The sequence below is a fragment of the Hippichthys cyanospilos genome, chromosome 18, assembly GCF_059441005.1.
Source record: "Hippichthys cyanospilos isolate Australia breed blue-spotted pipefish chromosome 18, RoL_Hcya_1.0, whole genome shotgun sequence".
NCBI classification, from domain to species: Eukaryota; Metazoa; Chordata; class Actinopteri; order Syngnathiformes; family Syngnathidae; genus Hippichthys; species Hippichthys cyanospilos.
In genome coordinates, this window is record NC_142386.1 from 4067083 (window position 1) to 4087248 (window position 20166).

General features: G+C 43.8%; 3 protein-coding genes across 4 annotated transcripts; all 3 read right to left on the bottom strand.

Moving 5' to 3' along the window:
• Positions 1-116: 116 nt before the first annotated feature.
• Positions 117-4954, bottom strand: pigs (phosphatidylinositol glycan anchor biosynthesis, class S). The gene is made up of 12 exons (XM_088440318.1): positions 4912-4954; positions 4053-4192; positions 3851-3962; positions 3534-3623; positions 3356-3447; positions 2922-3162; positions 2531-2673; positions 2158-2272; positions 1916-2061; positions 1520-1617; positions 1241-1451; positions 117-1013 (listed from the first exon to the last, which is right to left on the bottom strand). Exons 1-12 carry the CDS (start codon positions 4928-4930, stop codon positions 735-737), a joined length of 1686 nt encoding a protein of 561 aa, XP_088296444.1. The 5' UTR covers positions 4931-4954; the 3' UTR covers positions 117-734.
• Positions 4955-5907: 953 nt separating this feature from the next.
• aldocb (aldolase, fructose-bisphosphate C, b) lies at positions 5908-13209 on the bottom strand. The gene is made up of 9 exons (XM_088440141.1): positions 13041-13209; positions 9477-9593; positions 8710-8921; positions 8356-8410; positions 8107-8267; positions 7763-7846; positions 7093-7267; positions 6833-7032; positions 5908-6630 (listed from the first exon to the last, which is right to left on the bottom strand). Exons 2-9 carry the CDS (start codon positions 9586-9588, stop codon positions 6538-6540), a joined length of 1092 nt encoding a protein of 363 aa, XP_088296267.1. The 5' UTR covers positions 9589-9593; positions 13041-13209; the 3' UTR covers positions 5908-6537.
• Positions 13210-13778: 569 nt separating this feature from the next.
• On the bottom strand, positions 13779-20003 carry rskrb (ribosomal protein S6 kinase related b). 2 transcript variants are annotated; one of them, XM_088440140.1, is made up of 13 exons: positions 19879-20003; positions 18262-18552; positions 18108-18191; positions 17725-17793; positions 17553-17622; positions 16326-16433; positions 16168-16208; positions 16069-16096; positions 15838-15927; positions 15664-15752; positions 15463-15573; positions 15271-15384; positions 13779-15180 (listed from the first exon to the last, which is right to left on the bottom strand). In XM_088440140.1, exons 2-13 carry the CDS (start codon positions 18487-18489, stop codon positions 15010-15012), a joined length of 1203 nt encoding a protein of 400 aa, XP_088296266.1. In that variant the 5' UTR covers positions 18490-18552; positions 19879-20003; the 3' UTR covers positions 13779-15009. The 2 variants fall into 2 exon arrangements, with proteins under 2 accessions (XP_088296266.1, XP_088296265.1); XM_088440139.1 differs by lacking the exon at positions 19879-20003 and adding an exon at positions 19318-19749.
• Positions 20004-20166: the final 163 nt, after the last annotated feature.

The window sequence follows — 20166 nt, forward strand, 5'->3', positions numbered from 1 at the left end:
ACCTGGAAATGGACAAAATGACCATGAAATGGATGCTTCTAAGAATTTGACGGTATGTCATTTTTATAGGCATAGCATTTTCCTTGTTACAAATATGAAAACAAATACAATTATGATAAGGATGTGAAAGTGTTTTTATTTTTCAATAATTTAGAAGACAAAGTCAAACATATTTATAAAAAAGACATTATGAACAAAGAGTGAAGTACTATAGAGCAGTCACAGTGGGCACTTAAAACTCATTCACTGCCATTGGCAAATACACAAATTAACTTCATTCAAGCTATGGGTGTGGGATCATCTGATACTGCTAAACTGAAAATACCAAACTTCGATTTTTTTTTTTTACTGATGCACAACCACCAGTAGATGGTATTGACGCCGCAATTTAGATACAGGAGCAGCAAATTTTGTGAGACCACAAACAGCTCCATTTTGTGCTAATCTTTTTTTTTTAACTGCTGAATATAAAGAACAGCCTGGTGAATGCAGTTTATTCTTTCATTCGGTAAACTCGGTGTATTTCTTATCAATGATCACAATATCCTGTCCTTGAAAAAGTCAAAATGCTCTAAAATGGCTGGTAGTGAATGAGTTAAAACCAATTGACATCCCTGACGATGCTTTTTTTTTGCCCAGTAAAAATCATGTGCAGTACCTCAATTTTTTTCCCCCACCAAATCTCAGAAGAAAGTCATAAGGTCAAACAAAACAAGGTAGAAATCCTCACCGCTTTAGTCCTTCTTGGCCTGCTTGTCTCGTCGCTTCCGGAGCGCACCCACCAACATTTCAAGCAGCGCCATCAGGATGGGTACGCCCATGGGCACGAAAAGCGGAATATAAATGGCAAACTTCTGGTCGCTGGGGAAGTAGAGCAGGTGCAGCAGTGACACGTCGAAAAAGGCCCGCTCCGAAGCCAGAATGGCCTCCCTGCTATACTGCATGGCGAAGGCCAGGTTGCCCGATTCCAGCTCGGCCATCGCCAGCTGCAGTGACGCCACGCCATTTGACACCTGCAGGAAACGACCGAAAAAATGAAAAAAATATTTTAGAGGAAAAAATTGTAGTCTTATCAAAGTTCTAGGTTTTCAAGGAACAAAGGACCTCAATCACAAATCACACACAACTATATATATATATATATATATATATATATATATATATATATATATATATATATATATATATTACACACACACACACATACACATACACACACATGCGGCAAGTCCTGTCTGACCTCCTGTGCGATGTTGTCATTGATGACAATGTTCTCAATCTGGTCCAGTATTTGCACCAGTGACGTGATGCTGGTGGTCGCCATGGCGATGTTCTCCACGCTGTGGCTCCACATGAGGCGGTCCAGCTCCCAATCCGAAAGGCCCGAGCTGCCGGGCGGTGCCACCAGGATTCCCGCGTGAGGCGCCCGGGGATGTACGCCCAGCAACAGACTGCGGGGTTCATTCGATGATGTCACACACAAACGCAAAGTCATTCTTTTGAGGACGCTCGTGGTTACCGCAGCTGTGCGAGGAAGACGCCCATCACTTCGGCCATGTTGATATTGATGTCAAAAGTCTCGACCCTCGGTCCATAGAAGGCATTCACGTTATACACCTAGGAAAACATACTATTATCCACAGCGCAAAACACTGTAGTGTCTAAGAAACATTAAAAACGAGAAACCATGCCGTATAGTATGACAAATGTATTTATGATTTGGATGCACATTTCTTGTGCAACTGTAATCCAAGTGAAAAGTAACAAAATGTTTGAATAATCTTGGTAAGACTTACATGCATTTGACATAAAACATTTAACAAATTTAGAATGGAGCCGCATATGAATCCAAGTACAAAGTTTGACATTCACAAAAAAAAATATCCAAATATAAACATCCAAAATCAATTCTCACCATAATCCCGCCCCACTGCGGTGAGTGAAAGGCGTTGGAGGGAACCAGTTGCTGCTTGTGATCGAGGATGTGCAGCGGCATATGTTTGGCGTCGGGTACGTACAGCAGGAAGTTGAGTACCGGGTTGGATGAGGCAGCATTTGAGCCTGGGCACCATAAACGACCCCCCCAAAAAAAACGGTCGCCTCCACAAACACTGAACGAAATAGTGGAATCAAAGCAAGCGACCGACGGTCAGTTACCTAGTCGAGTTTCCACAGGGTTGATGACATGCGCGAGGCTGTCTGCTCTCAGCGTGAAGGCCTTGTGGTTTGTGTCGAATTGGGGGTTGATCCCCAGCATGGCGTAGTGCAGCATCTGTCGACACAACAAGCGCTTCAGAAAGTTGGATTGTTTTGGTTCTCAATGAAATGCAATCTTGAAAATTGTGTCGTGAAGGTTTATCTTTAATTTCCCTCACAGGAACAATTACTGTTACCTATCACAATGAATTGAAATGGAAACGACAGTAAACGGACTAAGGTTTGAAAGAAAAAAATTCCCCTCATGGCAAGAATGAATCATTTTTTTAAAAATATATCAAATATCATTTGAAACCTTTGCAAAAAACGTTACCTGAGAGTCGACGCTAAAGTTGGCCAAAGGGCTTAGTTTGGAAAGCAGTGGTTGGACGTAGGTGCGCACGGCGCCCTCTATGTCCCAATGTAGGCGGTGCCACTTGGGGTCGGGATTCAGCAGGCTAAAGGTGATCTCATAGCCTAAAACGGTTGGCACACACCAATCATTGTTCCCTCTCAATTTTCATCTAAACAAAATGATGGCAAATGTGTGATGCAACCGGGGAATTCTGTGGACGTTTTAAATCTAAGACTGATAATTTAAATTAATGTTTGTGGATTCATCCTTCTGGTTTTGGCATACACGGCTTGAACGATGATTGCGCCCTATTAATTCTGTCTGGCATTCTTTTTTATTCTAAAGTTAATGTGTACAAAGCGTGACTGACCCGGACTGGTCTTGAAAGCTCTTATGTGGTCAGCGTGGGTTTGGGGGCTTCCCGGGGAAAGTCGGACTCTGTCGCTGAGGGCGGCCGCGATGTCGTTGTGGCTGAACGACATCACCCCAAGCACTTTTTTCACTTGCGGCTCTATGGCAGCCAGCACTTGATTAAGCGTCTTGCCCGCCTTCGTCTTGGTATCCACGCGCAATAAGGCCGTCCGTCTCTGACCCACGTACACATCCACATCCTGTTAGCAGAAGGCAATTGCAAAATTTGCCACTTTCATTTCAGAAAATGACTTTGTCCTCTCTATTATTTCCTGATACCTGACTTGTTTTGGAATCAATTTCTCAAGAATGCATAATTTCTTTTCAAACAATATTTTCTTAAAATAGCATTACGGCAAATAAATAAATGCTAACACTATATAAACTTTGAACCTGAGGCAGCAGTGAAGACGATTCTGGAATTATGTAGATCACCAAAGAGCCACACGGACTCTCGCTGAGTGTGTGCAGCGAAAGATCAGTGGCTACAATGAGAGGAGACCAGAAAAAAACAGCATTCGGATTAAACGACAAACTGATACTTGTGTGTAAATGAAAAGGTGAAACTGACCAGCAGCAGTGGGCTGGTTTAGGGCATCCTCCTCCATGATGGTTGCTGTGCGATAACGTGTCTCATATCTGTATGTCAAATTAGTGTCTCCTGAAAAACAATGGGGAAAAAAAAGTCAACATTTGTATATAGGGCGATACCTCGACCTATGAATTCTTCTAATAATTAGTCCTAAGTTGCGAGCCGACATTTAGCTGCAGTTTGGCAGATTTTTTGGAGTGTGGGAGGAAGCTAGACTGCCTGGACAAACACCAGCAGACCTAAATAATTCATCCTCATTATTAAAGTATATGCGGTGAAAATGTGCCTCAACTCACCACCCATGACGTGCTTCTCATCCCACGTGTTCGTCACAGGGATCTTCTTCTGCTGTTCCGGTGTCAGGGTCCCACGCGCAAACACCACCTCCACGTCAGCACTCAGAAGCAGCTGCGATTGGGTCCAAGGAAAAAAAAAAATAATGGAACATTTTGAAAGATGGAAATAATGCAAAGGGAGAAAAGGATCATAAAGGTCAACCTGCATCTGGGTCAGCTCTTGAATTTGAGCCATGGGCAACCAGGCACGGTACGTGGTGGTGGACCACCACCACACAGGGATCCCCAAGAGGATGACCACGGTCGCGAAACACAGGGTGGCGACCTGTCCACGCCTTTTCTCTGAAAAATGAACAACCTTATATTTATCTAGTTTAACAAATACATTTTGAGTTTACAACTGCATTGAGCATTGCTGGAGTCACGACTTTGTCACGAAATTTATCTCTGTTATTTTCTGTTGAGGGTGCTGCAAGTTGTTCATTAAAGTGGCATAAAGGGTGTGGACAACAAAAAAGGAAACTTCTTTTAAATTATATTGCCAGTTGCTTCGTAGTTTTTTAAAGAGATTTTTTTGTATTATTTACGGGTTAAGTTGAACTGTATTAATAAGATATCGCACAAAGAGAAAAATAATAATCTTGTTTTGAAAAGTGATTTGTCAGTTGCTTTGAAGTTCACTAAAGAGAGAACAATTGTTAGCTGCTTTATAGTTACTTTATTGTTTATTGAAGGGAGAAGAAAAATCAACCTAATTACATTAGGATTTTCGGAGACTTTATTTCAAGGCCATTAAACCGAACCATATCTCCAGTAAGTTTTAAATTGTTAAACATATTTAAAACGCAGATTTTGTGTTAATTCTTTACCCTCAGCGCTAGCTAGCAGTAGCCAATCGTACGTTTCTTCAAAGTGCGACATACACAAAAAATGTTTTAAGACACCGACAGCAGGGAAAATTACAAATATGTCAATTTTGAAACTCCATGAAAGTGGCATTGTTGATTCAACAAGGAAGAGTAAACGTGACGCTGAAAAATGACTCCTCTGCAAGTACTCACCCACTTCCGCGGTAGCCATATCTACAAACTGGAATGAATGGGAAACGGAAACATCAAGCGTCACGTGCCTAAATATGTGACGTCATTAAACGGAAGCGCCACACAACGCCACTATACTTTACAGCTGAAGACATTTTATATTAAAAATATCTATTCAACAATTACAAATATTTTACCAAATAGTAACAAGATTTATGTTAGTATTTTGTTAAATAAATATTTATCATTTTAAAAATAAATATTGCATTCATTTAAAAAAATTCAGCTGTTGATTTCAGTTTAATTGCATTTCAGAGTAAATTTTGTTTGCAAGAAACAATTTGCAGTCAAATATTTATTTTTAAGTAATTATACTTCCAATTTAGGCAAAGAAGGCCTGTAGTCAACAAATTAAGTCAAACCTCAGTACCAACAACCCAAAGCCCCTTTGCAAGGGGCTTCAAGCCATAGCAGAATTCAGGGGGAGCACAAAGCAAAACCTATACGCATCTCCCACTTTTCCCAGATGACTTCAACTCCTTCTCCGCCCGCTTTTATCCCTCTGCAATACCCCCTGACAATGTTGGGCCCTTCTCCATTTCCAACAGCAAGTACCCTCCATTGCTCCAATACAGACATGCAGAGAAGATGGCCATGCTCCAATTCCATCTTTGGGGCTGATCAAGACCACCCGCTTTCCACCCAATGTGTGAGGTCTACTGCTCCTTCAAGCGGATCAACACAAGGACAGGCACCCTGGGACAGGTCCTAAATGCATGTGGCTACCAGCTGGTAGATGCATTCACTGATATTTCAAAATGTCCCTTTTCTTCAGCTATGTCCCCACCTGCGTCAAATGCAGCACCATCATCCCCGGAAAAACACCATCAGAGGCACCAGCGAGTCTTCTGACCAGCAGTTTCACAGCCTGATACAGCAGATGCTCAGGCAAAACCCGTACGGCACTAAGTAGGGACTCAGAAAATGCAATTAAAAAAAGACAAGACATACCACTCCTTTGTTTAATATAGTTTATTTTGTCTTCACTATTTGACACAGCGAGTGCTTCAAGAACAATATTAACAGCACAAACATCACAGTTGATCCAATACAGCAGTGAGTGACTCCCCGCAAACCAATGATGAATTTCTTTCCAATCTTGGGGGGGGGAGGGAGAAAATGACACACAATATTGACAGCGTCACACAACCGTATACATTAAAACTGTGCAATTTAAAGCTAACGTGGACACACACACACACGCACACAGAATTTGATTAGTGGATGCTTTGAAGTAGAGTCCTTTGCGTCTCTTCAGACTAATCCTCACCTCCTCGATGACACCATTATTGGTTGCTTGGTCCCACACACATGCTAAATGAGGAGACAGGAAGCCTAGTTCTTTTTTTAATTCTATCTCCAAAATACTTTCAACTGTTTTGATTTGTTCGATCATAAAAATACAGCAGTTCCCTTTCTGTGTGCTCCTTCTCTGCTTTTAAACACCTCAAGTTTTAATCACCGTAATGACGTTCAGTAGACAGCGCAGGCCAGTGATGCATGAATGGAGGAAGTGTGTGGGGAGGAAGGGGTTTAGGTTTTAAAAGCAGAGCAGATATAAGACTAACTAGGTCACATGAGTGCTTTTTAGTAGGCGTGATTGGCCACGTAGAGGGACTGTCCTGCTGCGCCGCCGCTGCCGGAGGACTCGTACTTGCCCAGGGCGGCCAAGCCGTTTGCCTGAAAAACAAAATGCCCTATCAGGTGAATTATTTGAGTTTTTAATAGACTCTAAATGACACAAATGAATGTAAATATTCTATTTTTCTATTCTATTTTGATATTTTTCAAAGCTCAAGTCGAATATTAAAAATTAGAAGAAAAAAAGGGAAGTTTCACTAGATTTACAGTTAAATAGTTTTTTTTTTTTTTGCTCATCTACCTCAGCACGCTTGATGAACTCTTCAGTGGCGGCCTTCTCATTGCTCATTTCCCCTCGCCACGCCTGCAGGGCCGAGGCCTGCAGGGCGCGGCCATAGGAGAATGTGAGCGCCCAGGGCTTGGCCAAGGGGCAGGTATTGATGGCGTTGAGGTTGATGCTGGCCTCTTCCTCAGACTGGCCGCCCGACAGGAAGGTGACGCCTGAAAAGGATGACAAAATGTGAGCGGAAAGGCCTGATTTTCGCATTGTCCGTCTCTCACCTGTGACGGCGGGAGGCACGGTGCGACGCAGAGCGGTGACTGTCGCCATGGCGATCTCCTCGCTGCTGTACTTGGTGGGGCAGGCGTGTCCGGCCGTGACCATGTTGGGCTTGAGCAGCGTGCCCTCCAGGTAAATGTGGTGGTCCGACAGAGCCTTGTACACGGCGGCGAGGACCTAGCACCGATGCGCGTGTTAATACTTATCAAAGACTATCGCGTCTTAAGTCAAAGGTTTGGAAATGCCTTTAAATTGACCATTTAAACCATTACCGTAATCTAGCCAACGTCAGTTGGTTTTAAGCAGCTAGTATTTTCAATAAAAGAAGCGAGCAGACTGAACCAGTGGCCGAGTTCATCATTATTCACACACAGGAATGTTAGTAAAACGGAGAGAATCATGTAAAAGTTATAATGTCTCCAGATGATCCAATTAAGAGTGGCAAGGAATGCAACCGAGTGCAAAGGAAAGGTATTCCATTTGACTCGTTTATTAAGAGATATTTGTATACCAAATAATATCATCTACATTTCTTTAGAATAATGTCAGCGACTCAAGTATCTCTCCACAGTTCAGGATTTTTTTTTTTTAAATCATGAAAAACCACCAAATGAAAGGTTGTTTCCAAACTTTTAACTCTGTCCTGTATAAATTTTTTTGGGAGGTGATTACCTTCTCTGTGACGTACTGGCAGCGCTTCAAATCATGGTCTCCATCAGGGAGGATCTCTGGTTCCACAATGGGAACAATGCCATTCTGCAATGAAATGCACACGATACTGGAAATTGCAACATTGGAATTCATTGTCAAGACAACATCACGCAATCATCCGAATGCACGAAGCCGCAAATGTTGCATGAAGCTTTTCGGAAAGTGCATTTAAAACTACACACTGGCTGTGCCTCTTAAGTATTTAAAGCAATTTTTTGTATGGAAACTATCTGTATGTGCAATGCCGCAACAACTTGGTGAACATGGCTGTAAAAGAAAAAAAAAAAGGATAAAATTACACCAACCTGCTGGCAAATGCTAGCATAGCGTGCTAGCACGTTGGCGTTCTCAAAAATGGCCAGCTCGGAGGGCGTGGTGTCACTGATCTTCAGCACGCAGCGCCATTTGGCAAAGTCAGCGCCGTCCTTCTTGTACTGGGCGCAACGCTCTGACAGTCCATCTAGACCTGTGACACATACAAGTTTCCAGAAGTCAAAGACCCGAAAACTGTTGATTGACATTTTTTTCCCCTCGGGTAGTCCGCCGACCCCCACCTTGAGTAGTGGTCTCGCCATTGGTTCCAGCGAGGGGGACAACACCTTTGTCCACCTGCACCAAAAAAAAATCAGATTAAATTTAATGTTTGTTACTTAGAATGAATCAATTACTTGTGATGAATCAACATTTTTAATGAGCCACTTTTAGAGAAATATAACAATAAATGAATGCAACAAATATTGTTTTCGATCAGTAATGAACTGACTGATCTTGAAACCTGACCCTGTGTTGACACAACACAGAGGGTGTGTGTGTGTCCGTAAACATGCCGAGTGTGAATTTCCTCTTAAACATTCAACCAACCGTGAGACAAAACACAAATAATGCCGGCAGCCATTTCGAGCACTCACCTTGATGCCGACGACAATGCCGCGGTCCTTGATGAGCTTGGAGAAGGGCGTGCCGTCGTCGGTGCTCTGGTAGAGTGTCTCGTGAAAGAAGATGACGCCGCCGATGCAGCTGTCGATGCGCTGGTCGGCTGTGAACAACAGCTGGCGGTAGCGTCGGCGATTCTCCTCCGTGTTGTCCACGCCGATGGGGGTGAAGCGCTTTGCCATGCTACCTGGAAGCGGCGCACAGATTACAGATTTTAAGTGATTTATTTTTCGTTAAAGTAAGGGAACTCCTACAAGACACGTGATTGGAACCCTGCACAACCATCTACCAATGAGGGCAGGAGTTGTAATCTATTTCTGCCCGGGAGTTGTATCTATTCCTCTCCTGATTAGTCGATGGTCGCTCTAGAAGCCAATCACATGTCTTGTAGGAGTGGCTGCGAGCTGATTGGCTGCGCAGTCTTCCTCATGAAACTTTCACGGGGAGGAGCAGAAAGACAAGTGTTGGCGACGAACGAAAGCGTTATAAATCTGTTACCTACGTTTCTTTTTGTAATAACTTGGACTTTCAAGCTCTGCTTGTTACTATGTTTGGTCAGCGACAGGCTTCACTTTAATTTGACTTCCCGGCGCCGCTAAAGGGGAAGAGATAGCAGTACAGTTACTGTATAAGGTTTAATAATTTGAGATTTGTTCGCTGGGTTGTTTCGGTCCCCATTAACTGCGAAAAACGAGGAATTAGTGTGTTGAAAATGGTGAAAAAGTAAATGACTGAGGCATACCAGTGGATTCGTCTGCAGCAAGGATTCCCTTGCCAGGGGCCACGATCCGCAGGGCAATGTCCTGCAGCTCCTTCTTCTGGGCAGGAGTCAGTGCGGGAAACTGGTGAGTCATGGTGACTGCGGACAAACACACAGACACAGATGGAGGTCATGTAGCTTATCCACTGCGTATTTAGTACTCACAGTCGGACATTAAGTTGTGCATCATTGATACAGGTCACCTTGCACAACAGATATTGAATCCGCAACTTTAAATCAAGTAAAACAATTTGACCGCTTACACAACATAAATGAGGAGAAACTAATAATTCAAGGTGGGGATTTGCTTCTCAAGAAAGCGAGTGAAGGGAATGTTCTGGCGTCCAAATGAAACCCTTTCACACACGTTTCATTCAGTGACTGTTCCTCAAAAGGCGGCGGAAACCCCATCAGGTTGAAGAGAACCGGCAAGCGGTCAGAACGTGCTGGCGAGCACGCTTTCTATCCAGTCACCCCCCCCCCCCCCCCCCCCCCGCAGCTTTTCTCTGTCGTAAATAATTGATTGCGTAAGCACTCTGCTGCACAAGCAGACAGAGGTGGAACCATTATGTAACAGGATGCTGCCCAGCTCGCCGCGTTCTCCTCAGCAACACCACCAATGAACTGCCTCGTTTTCCCACCCCCCATTGAATCGGCTTCAGTGACAGAAATTGGAACACTATACTAACATTTATGTTAGCAGTTCTGTGTGAGTTTTCAGCTTCTTCATTCATGAATGTTAGAGGTCCCCAACCACCAGTCTATGGCCCAGAACCGGTCCGTGGATCAACTGGTACCAGGCGGCATTGACCGCACTTGAAAAAGGATGCTTTCGAACTCATTTAGTTTAACCTTTAACAGTTAATTAAATTGGGCTTCGTTTGGCTTGATTGTGTTTTGGCGCCACCTCTGGCTGCTGTTGATATTACATTTTGTAGTGAGGAAGGGAATTTGTGGCTTCAGCTGAAAGCAGTCATTGGTGTTATTGTTAGTTCTAATCTTCAGCATGTCTAGTGCTGCCTTGTATGCATTTAGTGCATTAACCATTTTCGTTTTTGTTGCATGCGATATTAATTTTGTTTCAAGTGATACTATATGTTTTTAGGTTATTTACAGTCCAGTCCACTTGAGAATAGATTTTCCTCCATGCGGCCCCTGAGGTAAAATGGGTTTAATTAAGTTAATGGAAACTTTTAACATAAAACCCTATAAAACTACTTACAAAATTAACACCAAAATGCAGCAAAATAGTTACCCTCCAGGTGGATTTTGTTGCTTGATCCATACTTCGCAAACACGATATTGATCAGAGTGCAGATGCATGTGTCATAATTAATGCTATTGAGCGGCCCTTGCAGCTTTAAATAATGAGACCGTTTTAATGTATTGAATTAAGTTCACTCCATTCTATTCACTTTCCAGCAAACAACATTCACATTTGTACTCCAGTTTGGACTATTTGGCAGTCCAGTCAACTTTCACATGTAGGTCCACACAGTGAGGTGCATTCATGCAAAGACAATGTGCCAAGCGGCACAAAAAGAACTGTGTGCGCCGACGGGTTGACAACCTGGAGACCGGCCAACTGGCTATGCTATCCCTGCGTGCTAATCCACGGCTTAGGAAGCGTTGTGAGATAACAACACATGCAGGTGAATGTGAAGAGGTCGGACCCGCGTGTTTACACTCGATAAAACGCTAACAAAAGGTGGTGCCGGACAGGAGGAAACGCACGCTCAGCAAATAGCAGACATCTTTTGTCAAGCACGGATAGCGCACAAGTTCAAAAGGTTTTGCATTTCCAAACTCGATTGAGACAGAGTACATTGTGTGTACGGTAGTCAGTGTCACAATTGCAGCGTTATCACATTATTGCTAAATTTGATGAAAAGGGAAAACATTCGCTGATACTGGATGGCAAAAATTTGACTTCACTCAATATTTCTGAGTAATGACATTTAACAACTTTGTATTTGATTCCTTTTCTGATCAAGTTTGAGCGAAACCCTTAGTTGGAGTTTGTTCAAATACAAGCCTTGAATTTCTGGCATGGGTCCTTGAGACATTTTCCTATGTCCTGTTATGATAGATACAGTATGTCCAACCGATTTTGTGTCAACAGGTGAAACTGGTGTCAGGGCAATTTTTCCTACTCTTATTAGTGCAGGCAAAAGATCCTCATTGACATGTTATACACGACAATAAACAAGCAAGAGATGCTAGTACAAGTAAAGAGGGGGCGTCCGCAGTGTCACAATGAGGAGGGGGGTTGCAAGTTGCAGCCTGTTGCACAGCGCCTAGTCGCCATTTCTGCACTGCGACATCGACAGGTCTCTCCCTCCCCACCACTGTGATTTTACCAGTCAATACTAAAATTAAGGAGAAAATTTCACCCACACAACTGCATTGGTGGTGCCCCCCGTCTGCGACACCATTTTGCCCAAGCAATCAGGGGGGAAGGGGAGTGATTTAATAGCCCTTTATGCAATGCAGAAGAGGGCCAGACAAAAATGTTAAATTATTATCAACCCACAGTCTCCACCAACCGTGTAAAAATTACCATGCAAAAACAACCTATGTTAATAGTTGCTTATTTTTCTCACGCTCAGTTTCTTGAAGAAACCGCTTCAGTTGACACTGATCAGAAGACAGTCATAATATGTCAAGATTAATTTATTTTATTTTTTTACAAGAAAAGAAGTAGGAAAAGGAAAACTTACAAAAGTAGGCTAAAATGAATGGATGGATGGATACTACCATAAACCAAGTAATTAGATAAGGTGTGTTTTTCCAAGAGGAAAATAAGAAGGAAAACCATAGTACCAAGATTTCGGTACTTTTAGATACAAAAGGTGTGTGTGTGTTTTGAACATAATAGCACTATAAAGTCGTATTTTTTTTTAAGGAGAAAGGGTTACTGTTCCAATAAATCGAAGTGTTTAGACAAACAGGAAGCACACTATCAAAATGCAGATGTATTCCATAAAGAGGTAATAAGTTATAGATTTGACAGGAAAAAAACATTCTCCAGAACAGAACAACTATTATTTTTTCAAGAATTGTAAATATAAAAAGCATTTTTATTCGTTGCAGTATGGAAAATACCGGATGTACATTTGGCCCCGCCCCTTCTCTACCAATGATGTCTACGTGCTTGGGAACAGCTACTCGTTCACGCGCACGAGCACGAGCACACTACCCCATCCCCAGTCTTCAAACATGTACGCGCGCGCGCACGCCAACTGGACCAACATGAGCGAGCACGCGCCGCTTATTTACGACGACGCAACAGGCTACCTTGTCATCCTTGAAGGTCACCATTCAATTTTCGGCCTCGCGCGATGGCGTACGCATACCAAACTCATCATCAACAGATTTCAAATTGTATTTCCGCACGGGGAAGACATTTTGAGAGCTGTCAAGCGAGAATTCATGAGCTCACGGTTAAAAGCTAAGCTAGGGAAGATGAAGGCGCAGCATCACGACGGGTGGGAAATCAAAATGGCGCCTGAAAGTTATGCTCTGATGAATATGTCGAGTCCATACCTGGCTTGCGGGAGGAAGTGCGAAGTGAAGAGGTCGGAGGAGGATGCCGAGCTTCCGCGGAGAGACCGACTGTGCTGCAGAGCAACGTGACGCTTTACAAAACCTTCAGGGAGCCAGGGGAGAGGCGGGGCGGAGAATATTGCGTCATAGCAAATACGAGACAGGGTGGTCGTTAGTGCGCATGCGCAGCAGAGCATCGTCCAGCAATAGGTGGGTGAGGAAGTTACCTTCAGGGAAAAGGAAATTAGATCTTTTAAAATGTAATGAAAATTACAATCAAATTCACGCCAGAATATTTTAATGGGCAATCTTGCACATGTATAAAAAATTATATATTTTATCGCTGTTCAACGCGTGTATTCTATAGGTTGTGTTTCATTGTAGAGAACAACTGCATTGCGTCACACGGAGATCTTAGACTCACGAGTCCTCCTAAATAAAATCGCCATGATACGATTAAAAAGGGCAATATTAAGTCTGTTTAGAATTAGTCTGTTGAATTAGTTGTTTTCCCTTCAATAACATTCAACAAGGCGAATATGACAAGTGCCCCGTGATACCCTGTTGTGCATTTGCACTGCAGCATATAAAGTAAATAAAATAGGAGAATATTTGTGCAGGATTCTATGTAATCTCCTGGCCGACGTGTCATAACTGTGTCTGAGTTGGGCAACGACTGGTGAGTCAACCTACGTGTTGAAATGTGCTCCAATCCAGAATTTGTCACAATCCTGGTGATGCAAGCAACGCATTAAGAACGTTTAATGTTCAAAAAGACATGTGCACATCTAAAACGCTCTTATAAATTGTATAAAGAGGACTTTTTCATATAATATAAACAACGTGCATTCTTGTAACAAAACAACAAAAGACAGGATCACTTGTGAGGCGTTCGGATAAGTTGTGATGCTTCCACAGTGGTGAGAGTAGATGTAAAGTCCAACGTCATTGAGGAAAACGGGTTTCTTTTCACAGGTGAAATCACAGACAATATGAGTGCACCTTTTCTTTCGCTAGTGACCTTTCTTTGCAGAGTAACAATTGCGGCATATCGGGAGGCAACATTCAGGTCCATGAACAATAGCATTTCTTATTGTGCAAACACAAAGTGTTAAAAAAAAAGGTGCTCCCTGGGGCGGGGGAAGCAGATTTCCAAGCAGGATTTCAAGACCTGAGATTCACCCCCAAATGGCTGTTTCAAAACTAAATATTTTAAGGGCCATTCTAGAACTGGAGGACATTTTACATCCCACCCATCACATTTTAAACAATATACATAGAAAATTCTAAACGTGTCTGAGTCAATTTACTTGCCATGAGACCAAATCCTCAAAAATTAAAATAATTCTTGAAAATAGTTGTCCATAGTGCCATGTTTAGGTTTTTTTCATCCAAAATTCCACAGGTGGGTGAGTAGTGTATAGGATTTTATTTCTGAGCATGCTGAGGCCCCTAATGTTTTTTTTTTTTCTTTCCCAGGACTCAACTTGATGAATTCCTTAGTAAGGATTTCTCAAAATATTAGCTTTGGAAATTGCTGTTTATGGCTTAGAACTAAACTGTCCATATTCCACTTCGATTTCAAGCGTGGTTCCTTGAGACCTTCTAACATGTCTTCTTGGATGTGGACACTCATTTTCATGTCAATCTGTGAAACATGGGACTAATTTTATCCACTTACCAGAAGACATCGGCGTTGTACTGGGGACTCCTAAAGTTCACACATTTACACCAAGATATACAACTGGACTTTTTTCTCTGCCTTGAGTTTGGCACCTGTGCCTTCTTCTTTCTGCAAACAACCTCAATTGACTTCAGCACATTATGTTGTGAAAGCGTAAACCTGATACCGAGTGTAATGTAAGGCCACGCAATAACCAACCAAAAAGGACGTGTCATTTCGTCAGGAGGAACCGTAGAAAATGTGTACCATATTGATGCAAGTGGTCCAGACCGGTGGCCCTCAAAGTCAAACAAACACCTCCTGGCGCGGTCCAGCTCCCTGCGGCTGCGCGCCAGACGTGTTTGGCGGACTAAGTAACGAGTCGTACTCGAAGCCTTTGAGCGGCTGCAGCGAAAGCGTGAGGCCTCGGCGGGCTTTGGCGGCGCGGTCAGGTCGCTCCCTCAGCTCCAGAATCACCTGTACAACATCATAATGTGACGTACGACGGGGGTCCCTAACCTTTTAATCACAAAGGATCGGTCACCGCTCGAGATTTTGATCAGTTACCTCTACTGGTTGGCGCTGCAGCAGATTTTGGTCAAAGCTGAGTCCGCGGAAGAAGGTCTGGCGTTGGAAGCGATCCAGGGTGCGAAGTCGGCGAGCGGGCATTTTGCACAGCAGCTGTACACAGTAATTGCATGAGCGTGCGATTGATCCGTGAGGGAGGCACTGTTTTCCAACTTTTTAAGGTTCGTTCACCTCGGTGATGAGCATGGCCAGAGGGGGACTCAGGCTGAGGGGCATTTCGTAGGGGAAAGCCCTCACCTTCCGAAGCATGCCACAGTGGTCCGGTTCTGGCGACAGGGGGAACTGGCGAGAAATTCAGACCGCACGTCAGGCATCGTTCCTATGCCGGATATTGAAACTCGCTCTGTCGTCGAGTTTCCATAGCGACGTCACCTTGCCGGTTGCCAATGAGAACAGGAGGATGCCCAGCGACCACCAATCAGCGGCGTGGTTGTAGGGCCCGCCGCTCAGGACCTCGGGGGCTGCGGGCAGACAAGAGTGCGCTCGCAACAATGCCCTTCAATTAAAAATTCACGTGATTAAATAAAGTGCCAGAATGCTCATCACCCATGTATTGGATTGTGCCGCAAATGGTGAAAGCCCGTCCTCCTCGCTCCAGGCGACGGGACAAACCAAAGTCCGCCAGACGGAGGTGTCCTGGAACGCACCATTAAATCTAAAGAATCGAACTGAAAGATTTTTCTTTTCACGCTCCATCGCTGTCACTTGCATTGATGACCGTCTGGCAGTTTACAAAACGGTACTTTGCTGCCCTCTGCTGGACAAGCCTTTACTCACCATTATCGGTCAGAAGAATGTTCTCCATCTGGAAGGGAGACATGTAACGTTTATTGTTTCGCATTTACCCTCACAAGGTCGGCCATCTTCTTTTCGTACCTTCACGTCTCTGTGAATGACACCAAAGTCATGAAGAAATCCTACAGGGAAAGAAGAACAAACTTGCTCCACATTCGGAGTCTCGCCACGAGAGCTGCTCGTTGTCATAATTACACGAATGTCTTTATAATTACAGCAAACGTGATTTGCGAGCTCACCCAGCGCACTGCCCAGCTCGGCGGCAAACACCCGCACGGTGTCCTCGGCGAAGAGCCCGATCATCTGCCAGTAGGTGTACAGGTCACCGGTTCCACAGTAGTCGCACACTAAAAGGCAAAAGACAAGACATTGATTTATGAACATTTTCAGAAGTGAAATAGCAATCTGCCTCCACAACCCTAGGTGGCGACGATGAGTGTTAACCACAGATAGTTTCTCCTCCAGAGAAAAAGCTAACATTAACGCAGATTTGCAACCCTGTTACTGTGATTAGAGTAAATTTATTTATATATTTATAAAATCATGTAATAAGTGTTTCAATGATCTGTAAGGCATATCAATGAAGCCTATGATAGTTGATTACCTAACACTGATTAATAAATAGAAGGAAATCAAAAAGGGGTTTACTTTCCAAGAATTTTGAAACCAAATTGTCCTCCAATTCTGGAATGACCCATAACTTCTTTCCTCCAAGTAGGATCTGCACCGTTTTCGGACTGTTCTATTTAATCCCAATCCATACAGTAGAAATGAATCCAAGGACTTGAATCAATGTATACAAAAAAAAAAAAATTGTGCGATCCTCAAAGTGAAGCACACAGGGTTGTTCTATGTATGGAATTTGCTTGTAAATAAAGTTGAAAGTGATAGTTAACATACATCACAGGAATGATCACATTACAGATAAATCATATGGCACATCTTACTGACATCTGTGTGTGTTATGGATGTGATGTGATTCCTTTAGTCAAGCACAAAAGCGTGGGGGAGAGGGGAGTGGAGCGGGGTTTCGCCGAAGTCCAGAGGGCCACTATGCGGCCTTTTTCCACATAGTGAGGGGGAGGCGGCAAAACAAAATAGGTCACACTTTCTGAGTCACTGGGTAATTGAACGAGGGGGGGGCAAGGGTAGAAGCGGAAGAAGAGGAGGCAGCACAGCACAATTTTCCCAGCCTGGGGATCGGGAAGGATTTTCGGTTCACAAGTGAGGGTGTGTACAGTAATCCCTCGTTTTTCGCGGTCAATGTGCACCAAAACCCCCCCGCGGTAAGTCAAACGCCGCGAAATGCGGTATGTGCATTTACGGTTAACTCGTCTGTCTGGCATGCAGGGAACCTTCAAAAGCGGAGGTGCGAATTAGCGAGGGATCGCTGTATAGTGAGATTCAAGTGGGGGTTTCTTTGGGTGAAGGGGCTGAGGGGGCTCATTGCTCTATGGCTGACTCACTAATGTAGAGGTGGCGCTGTGTCTGCCAACAGTCTTGCAGGTCGTGGACAAACGGGTGGCGAATCTGACGCTGCGGGCGAAATTCAAAGAGTCTCCAGTGGGGGTACACGCTAAAACTGGCGGGAAAATCAAACATTTCGCCCTGACGATAACTCATTAGAGAAGTATTCACCTGGACTATCACTTCTTCTTTTGACTGGTCCAGCACGCCAAGTCGGATGATCTCCGATTTGGGTATCACCTGTGGATCGGAGGGCCGTTAAGACAAAGAAGTCAAATAAATTTGAAGAAACGATCATCGCACATTTACACATTTAGAAATGAGGGGCCACTGAAAAATGTTACAACGGGAGATTTATAACAGCAAAATTGTAGAAGTTGAAGATAACTTGAAAATGTAGTATTTTAGCCAGAAACTTGAAGTCATAATTAGCATTTCGCGGGCCACATAAAATGCTGTGGCGGGCCATATCTGGCCCCCGGGCCTGAAGTTTGACACCCGTGGCATAGACTTTTTTCGATGTAATAGAATTTTTTGAGTTAATTGAGACCTACCTTGACAGCATATGTTCTTTGTTTTTTCTTGTCCTTCACCTTCAGGATGGGTCCAAAGGAACCTTTGGCGATGTAACCTAATACCTAACAGAGTGGAACATAATCAGACACATCAGCGTCAGCACAAACCAGGCAACTTGAAAGCAGCACCTACCTGAAAGTGCTCTTGCCCTGGAACGGCCCTGTGGGGGAACTCGGGTAGGAACATGGTGACCAAGCCAGGCAGGCTCCACTCGGATCTCAGCATTTCAGGGCCCACGCCTGCCAGCCTCAGGACGTGCTCGGGGATGTCGGGCGCCCTGCCTTGGAGCATGTGCCGCCGACTGAGCCGCAGAGCGGGCGGGGCAAGGCGGCACAAAGCGGCGGGCAGCGACAAGCCCATGCTGGACAAGAAGCCACGCCAGCCTGAAGGCAGCGGGTCTTCCTCTCGGCCATCAGTCGGCTTCTGTTGTCGGGTGACCCAAATATTTGTACAGAAAGATTAAAAACTACATTTTGCATCATTTCCCTAACATGGTACACAAGTGTGATGTCACAACTGCTTTTGACATCTAATTTGTCCCTGTTTTAGCAAGAGAAAAGTGTTTCTAATGGCAATATGGCAAGTAAGTCAACACGCTATTAGGTGACAAGTCAAATAATCCGCAATCAGGTAACAATGAGCCATAGAGTAAAGAAGTGACAAGGAAACGCTTCAGAAGCTCGAGAAGAGGAACATAACACGTGTTAAAATGAAACCAAAAAAAAGCGGACTTTTCTACCAAAGTGGACTGTTATATCAGTGGCTGCGATATGAAGATGATGATGACAGATGCTACATGTAAGTTCATTCTATTTTGATTATATTTTACTGTGACATTTATTTATTTATTTTTTGCTAACATCTTGTAAATGCAGTTTGAACCATTTTTTGGGACTCCAAATATTTCAGTATCTCAACTGGTGTACGTGAATGTCACGTGACTACAGCTTGTCCGTGGGCCACACAACAGATGTGCTGCATGTATGTGTAACGGAGCGTGTAGGATGCCATTGCGGTGCCTCCGGTAATAACACACCACAGACTAACGCCGTTTCGACAAGTACAGTACCGGTAACGTTTCCTTCAAAACGAGCGCTCGTAGTACGATCACCATGGAAACGTGGATCCCCCCCCCCAATCATCAGCGTCATACCGTCCGAAAATGCACCCCCCACCCCCCTTACTTACCTTCTTGCTGCCGTCTGCCCCCATCTGCTTGACAGCACACGCTAACGCGCCTCATCGGTACCGCGGCTCGTCTCCCGAACCTTTTTTCGGAGCAAAACCGTTACGTAAAACCTCGCAAAGTGGAGGAAAAACGTCGACAGTGCAAACATATAACTGAGCGAACCGCCGAAATATGGCGACATAAAAAAATCTGAAAACAGGATAATCCTGGGTGCGCGAGACGTTTCATCGACCAGCCCACACGCTCGACAGCCAATAGGATTGCGGGACCCGAGGGACTGTCTTAAGCACCGCCCATTCATATACCAAATTAGGACATCGGATGTACGGGCAATCAATTTAGAATGCATCTGAACTGATACATTATTTATCAGCGACAAATAATTTATGTGATGGTCTAAAAATAGTTACATGGGCCGTAACATATGTAAATACTTTCCAAGGTGTAATATGTGGATATAAATTACGTTCCACACATTAGCCATTTAATTTCTTTTTAAATATCAGTTTAATGGTGCGAACCTTTCTAAACAGGAAGTAAAACTGCTCTTATGCTCTTACCGTGAAGTTACCTTCTGATTGGCTGATTAAGACTACTTCAACAGCCGACTAACGGGACCAAAATTAGATTTTACTGACATTAAAATGCAAAACGTCGTCGATATCCCAGTCTCGCCAACATGCGTTCATTTCATTAAATCAGTCCCTGTGGGAACCCAGTATTTTTAACAAAAGTTCCGCCCGCGATTAATTGTTCTCTGCTGGCGCTAATTATACAGCTATCTGCTCACAAACACACATTTTTTTCACTTCAGCATTTCTATAGTAAAACTTATTAGCTAATAAATG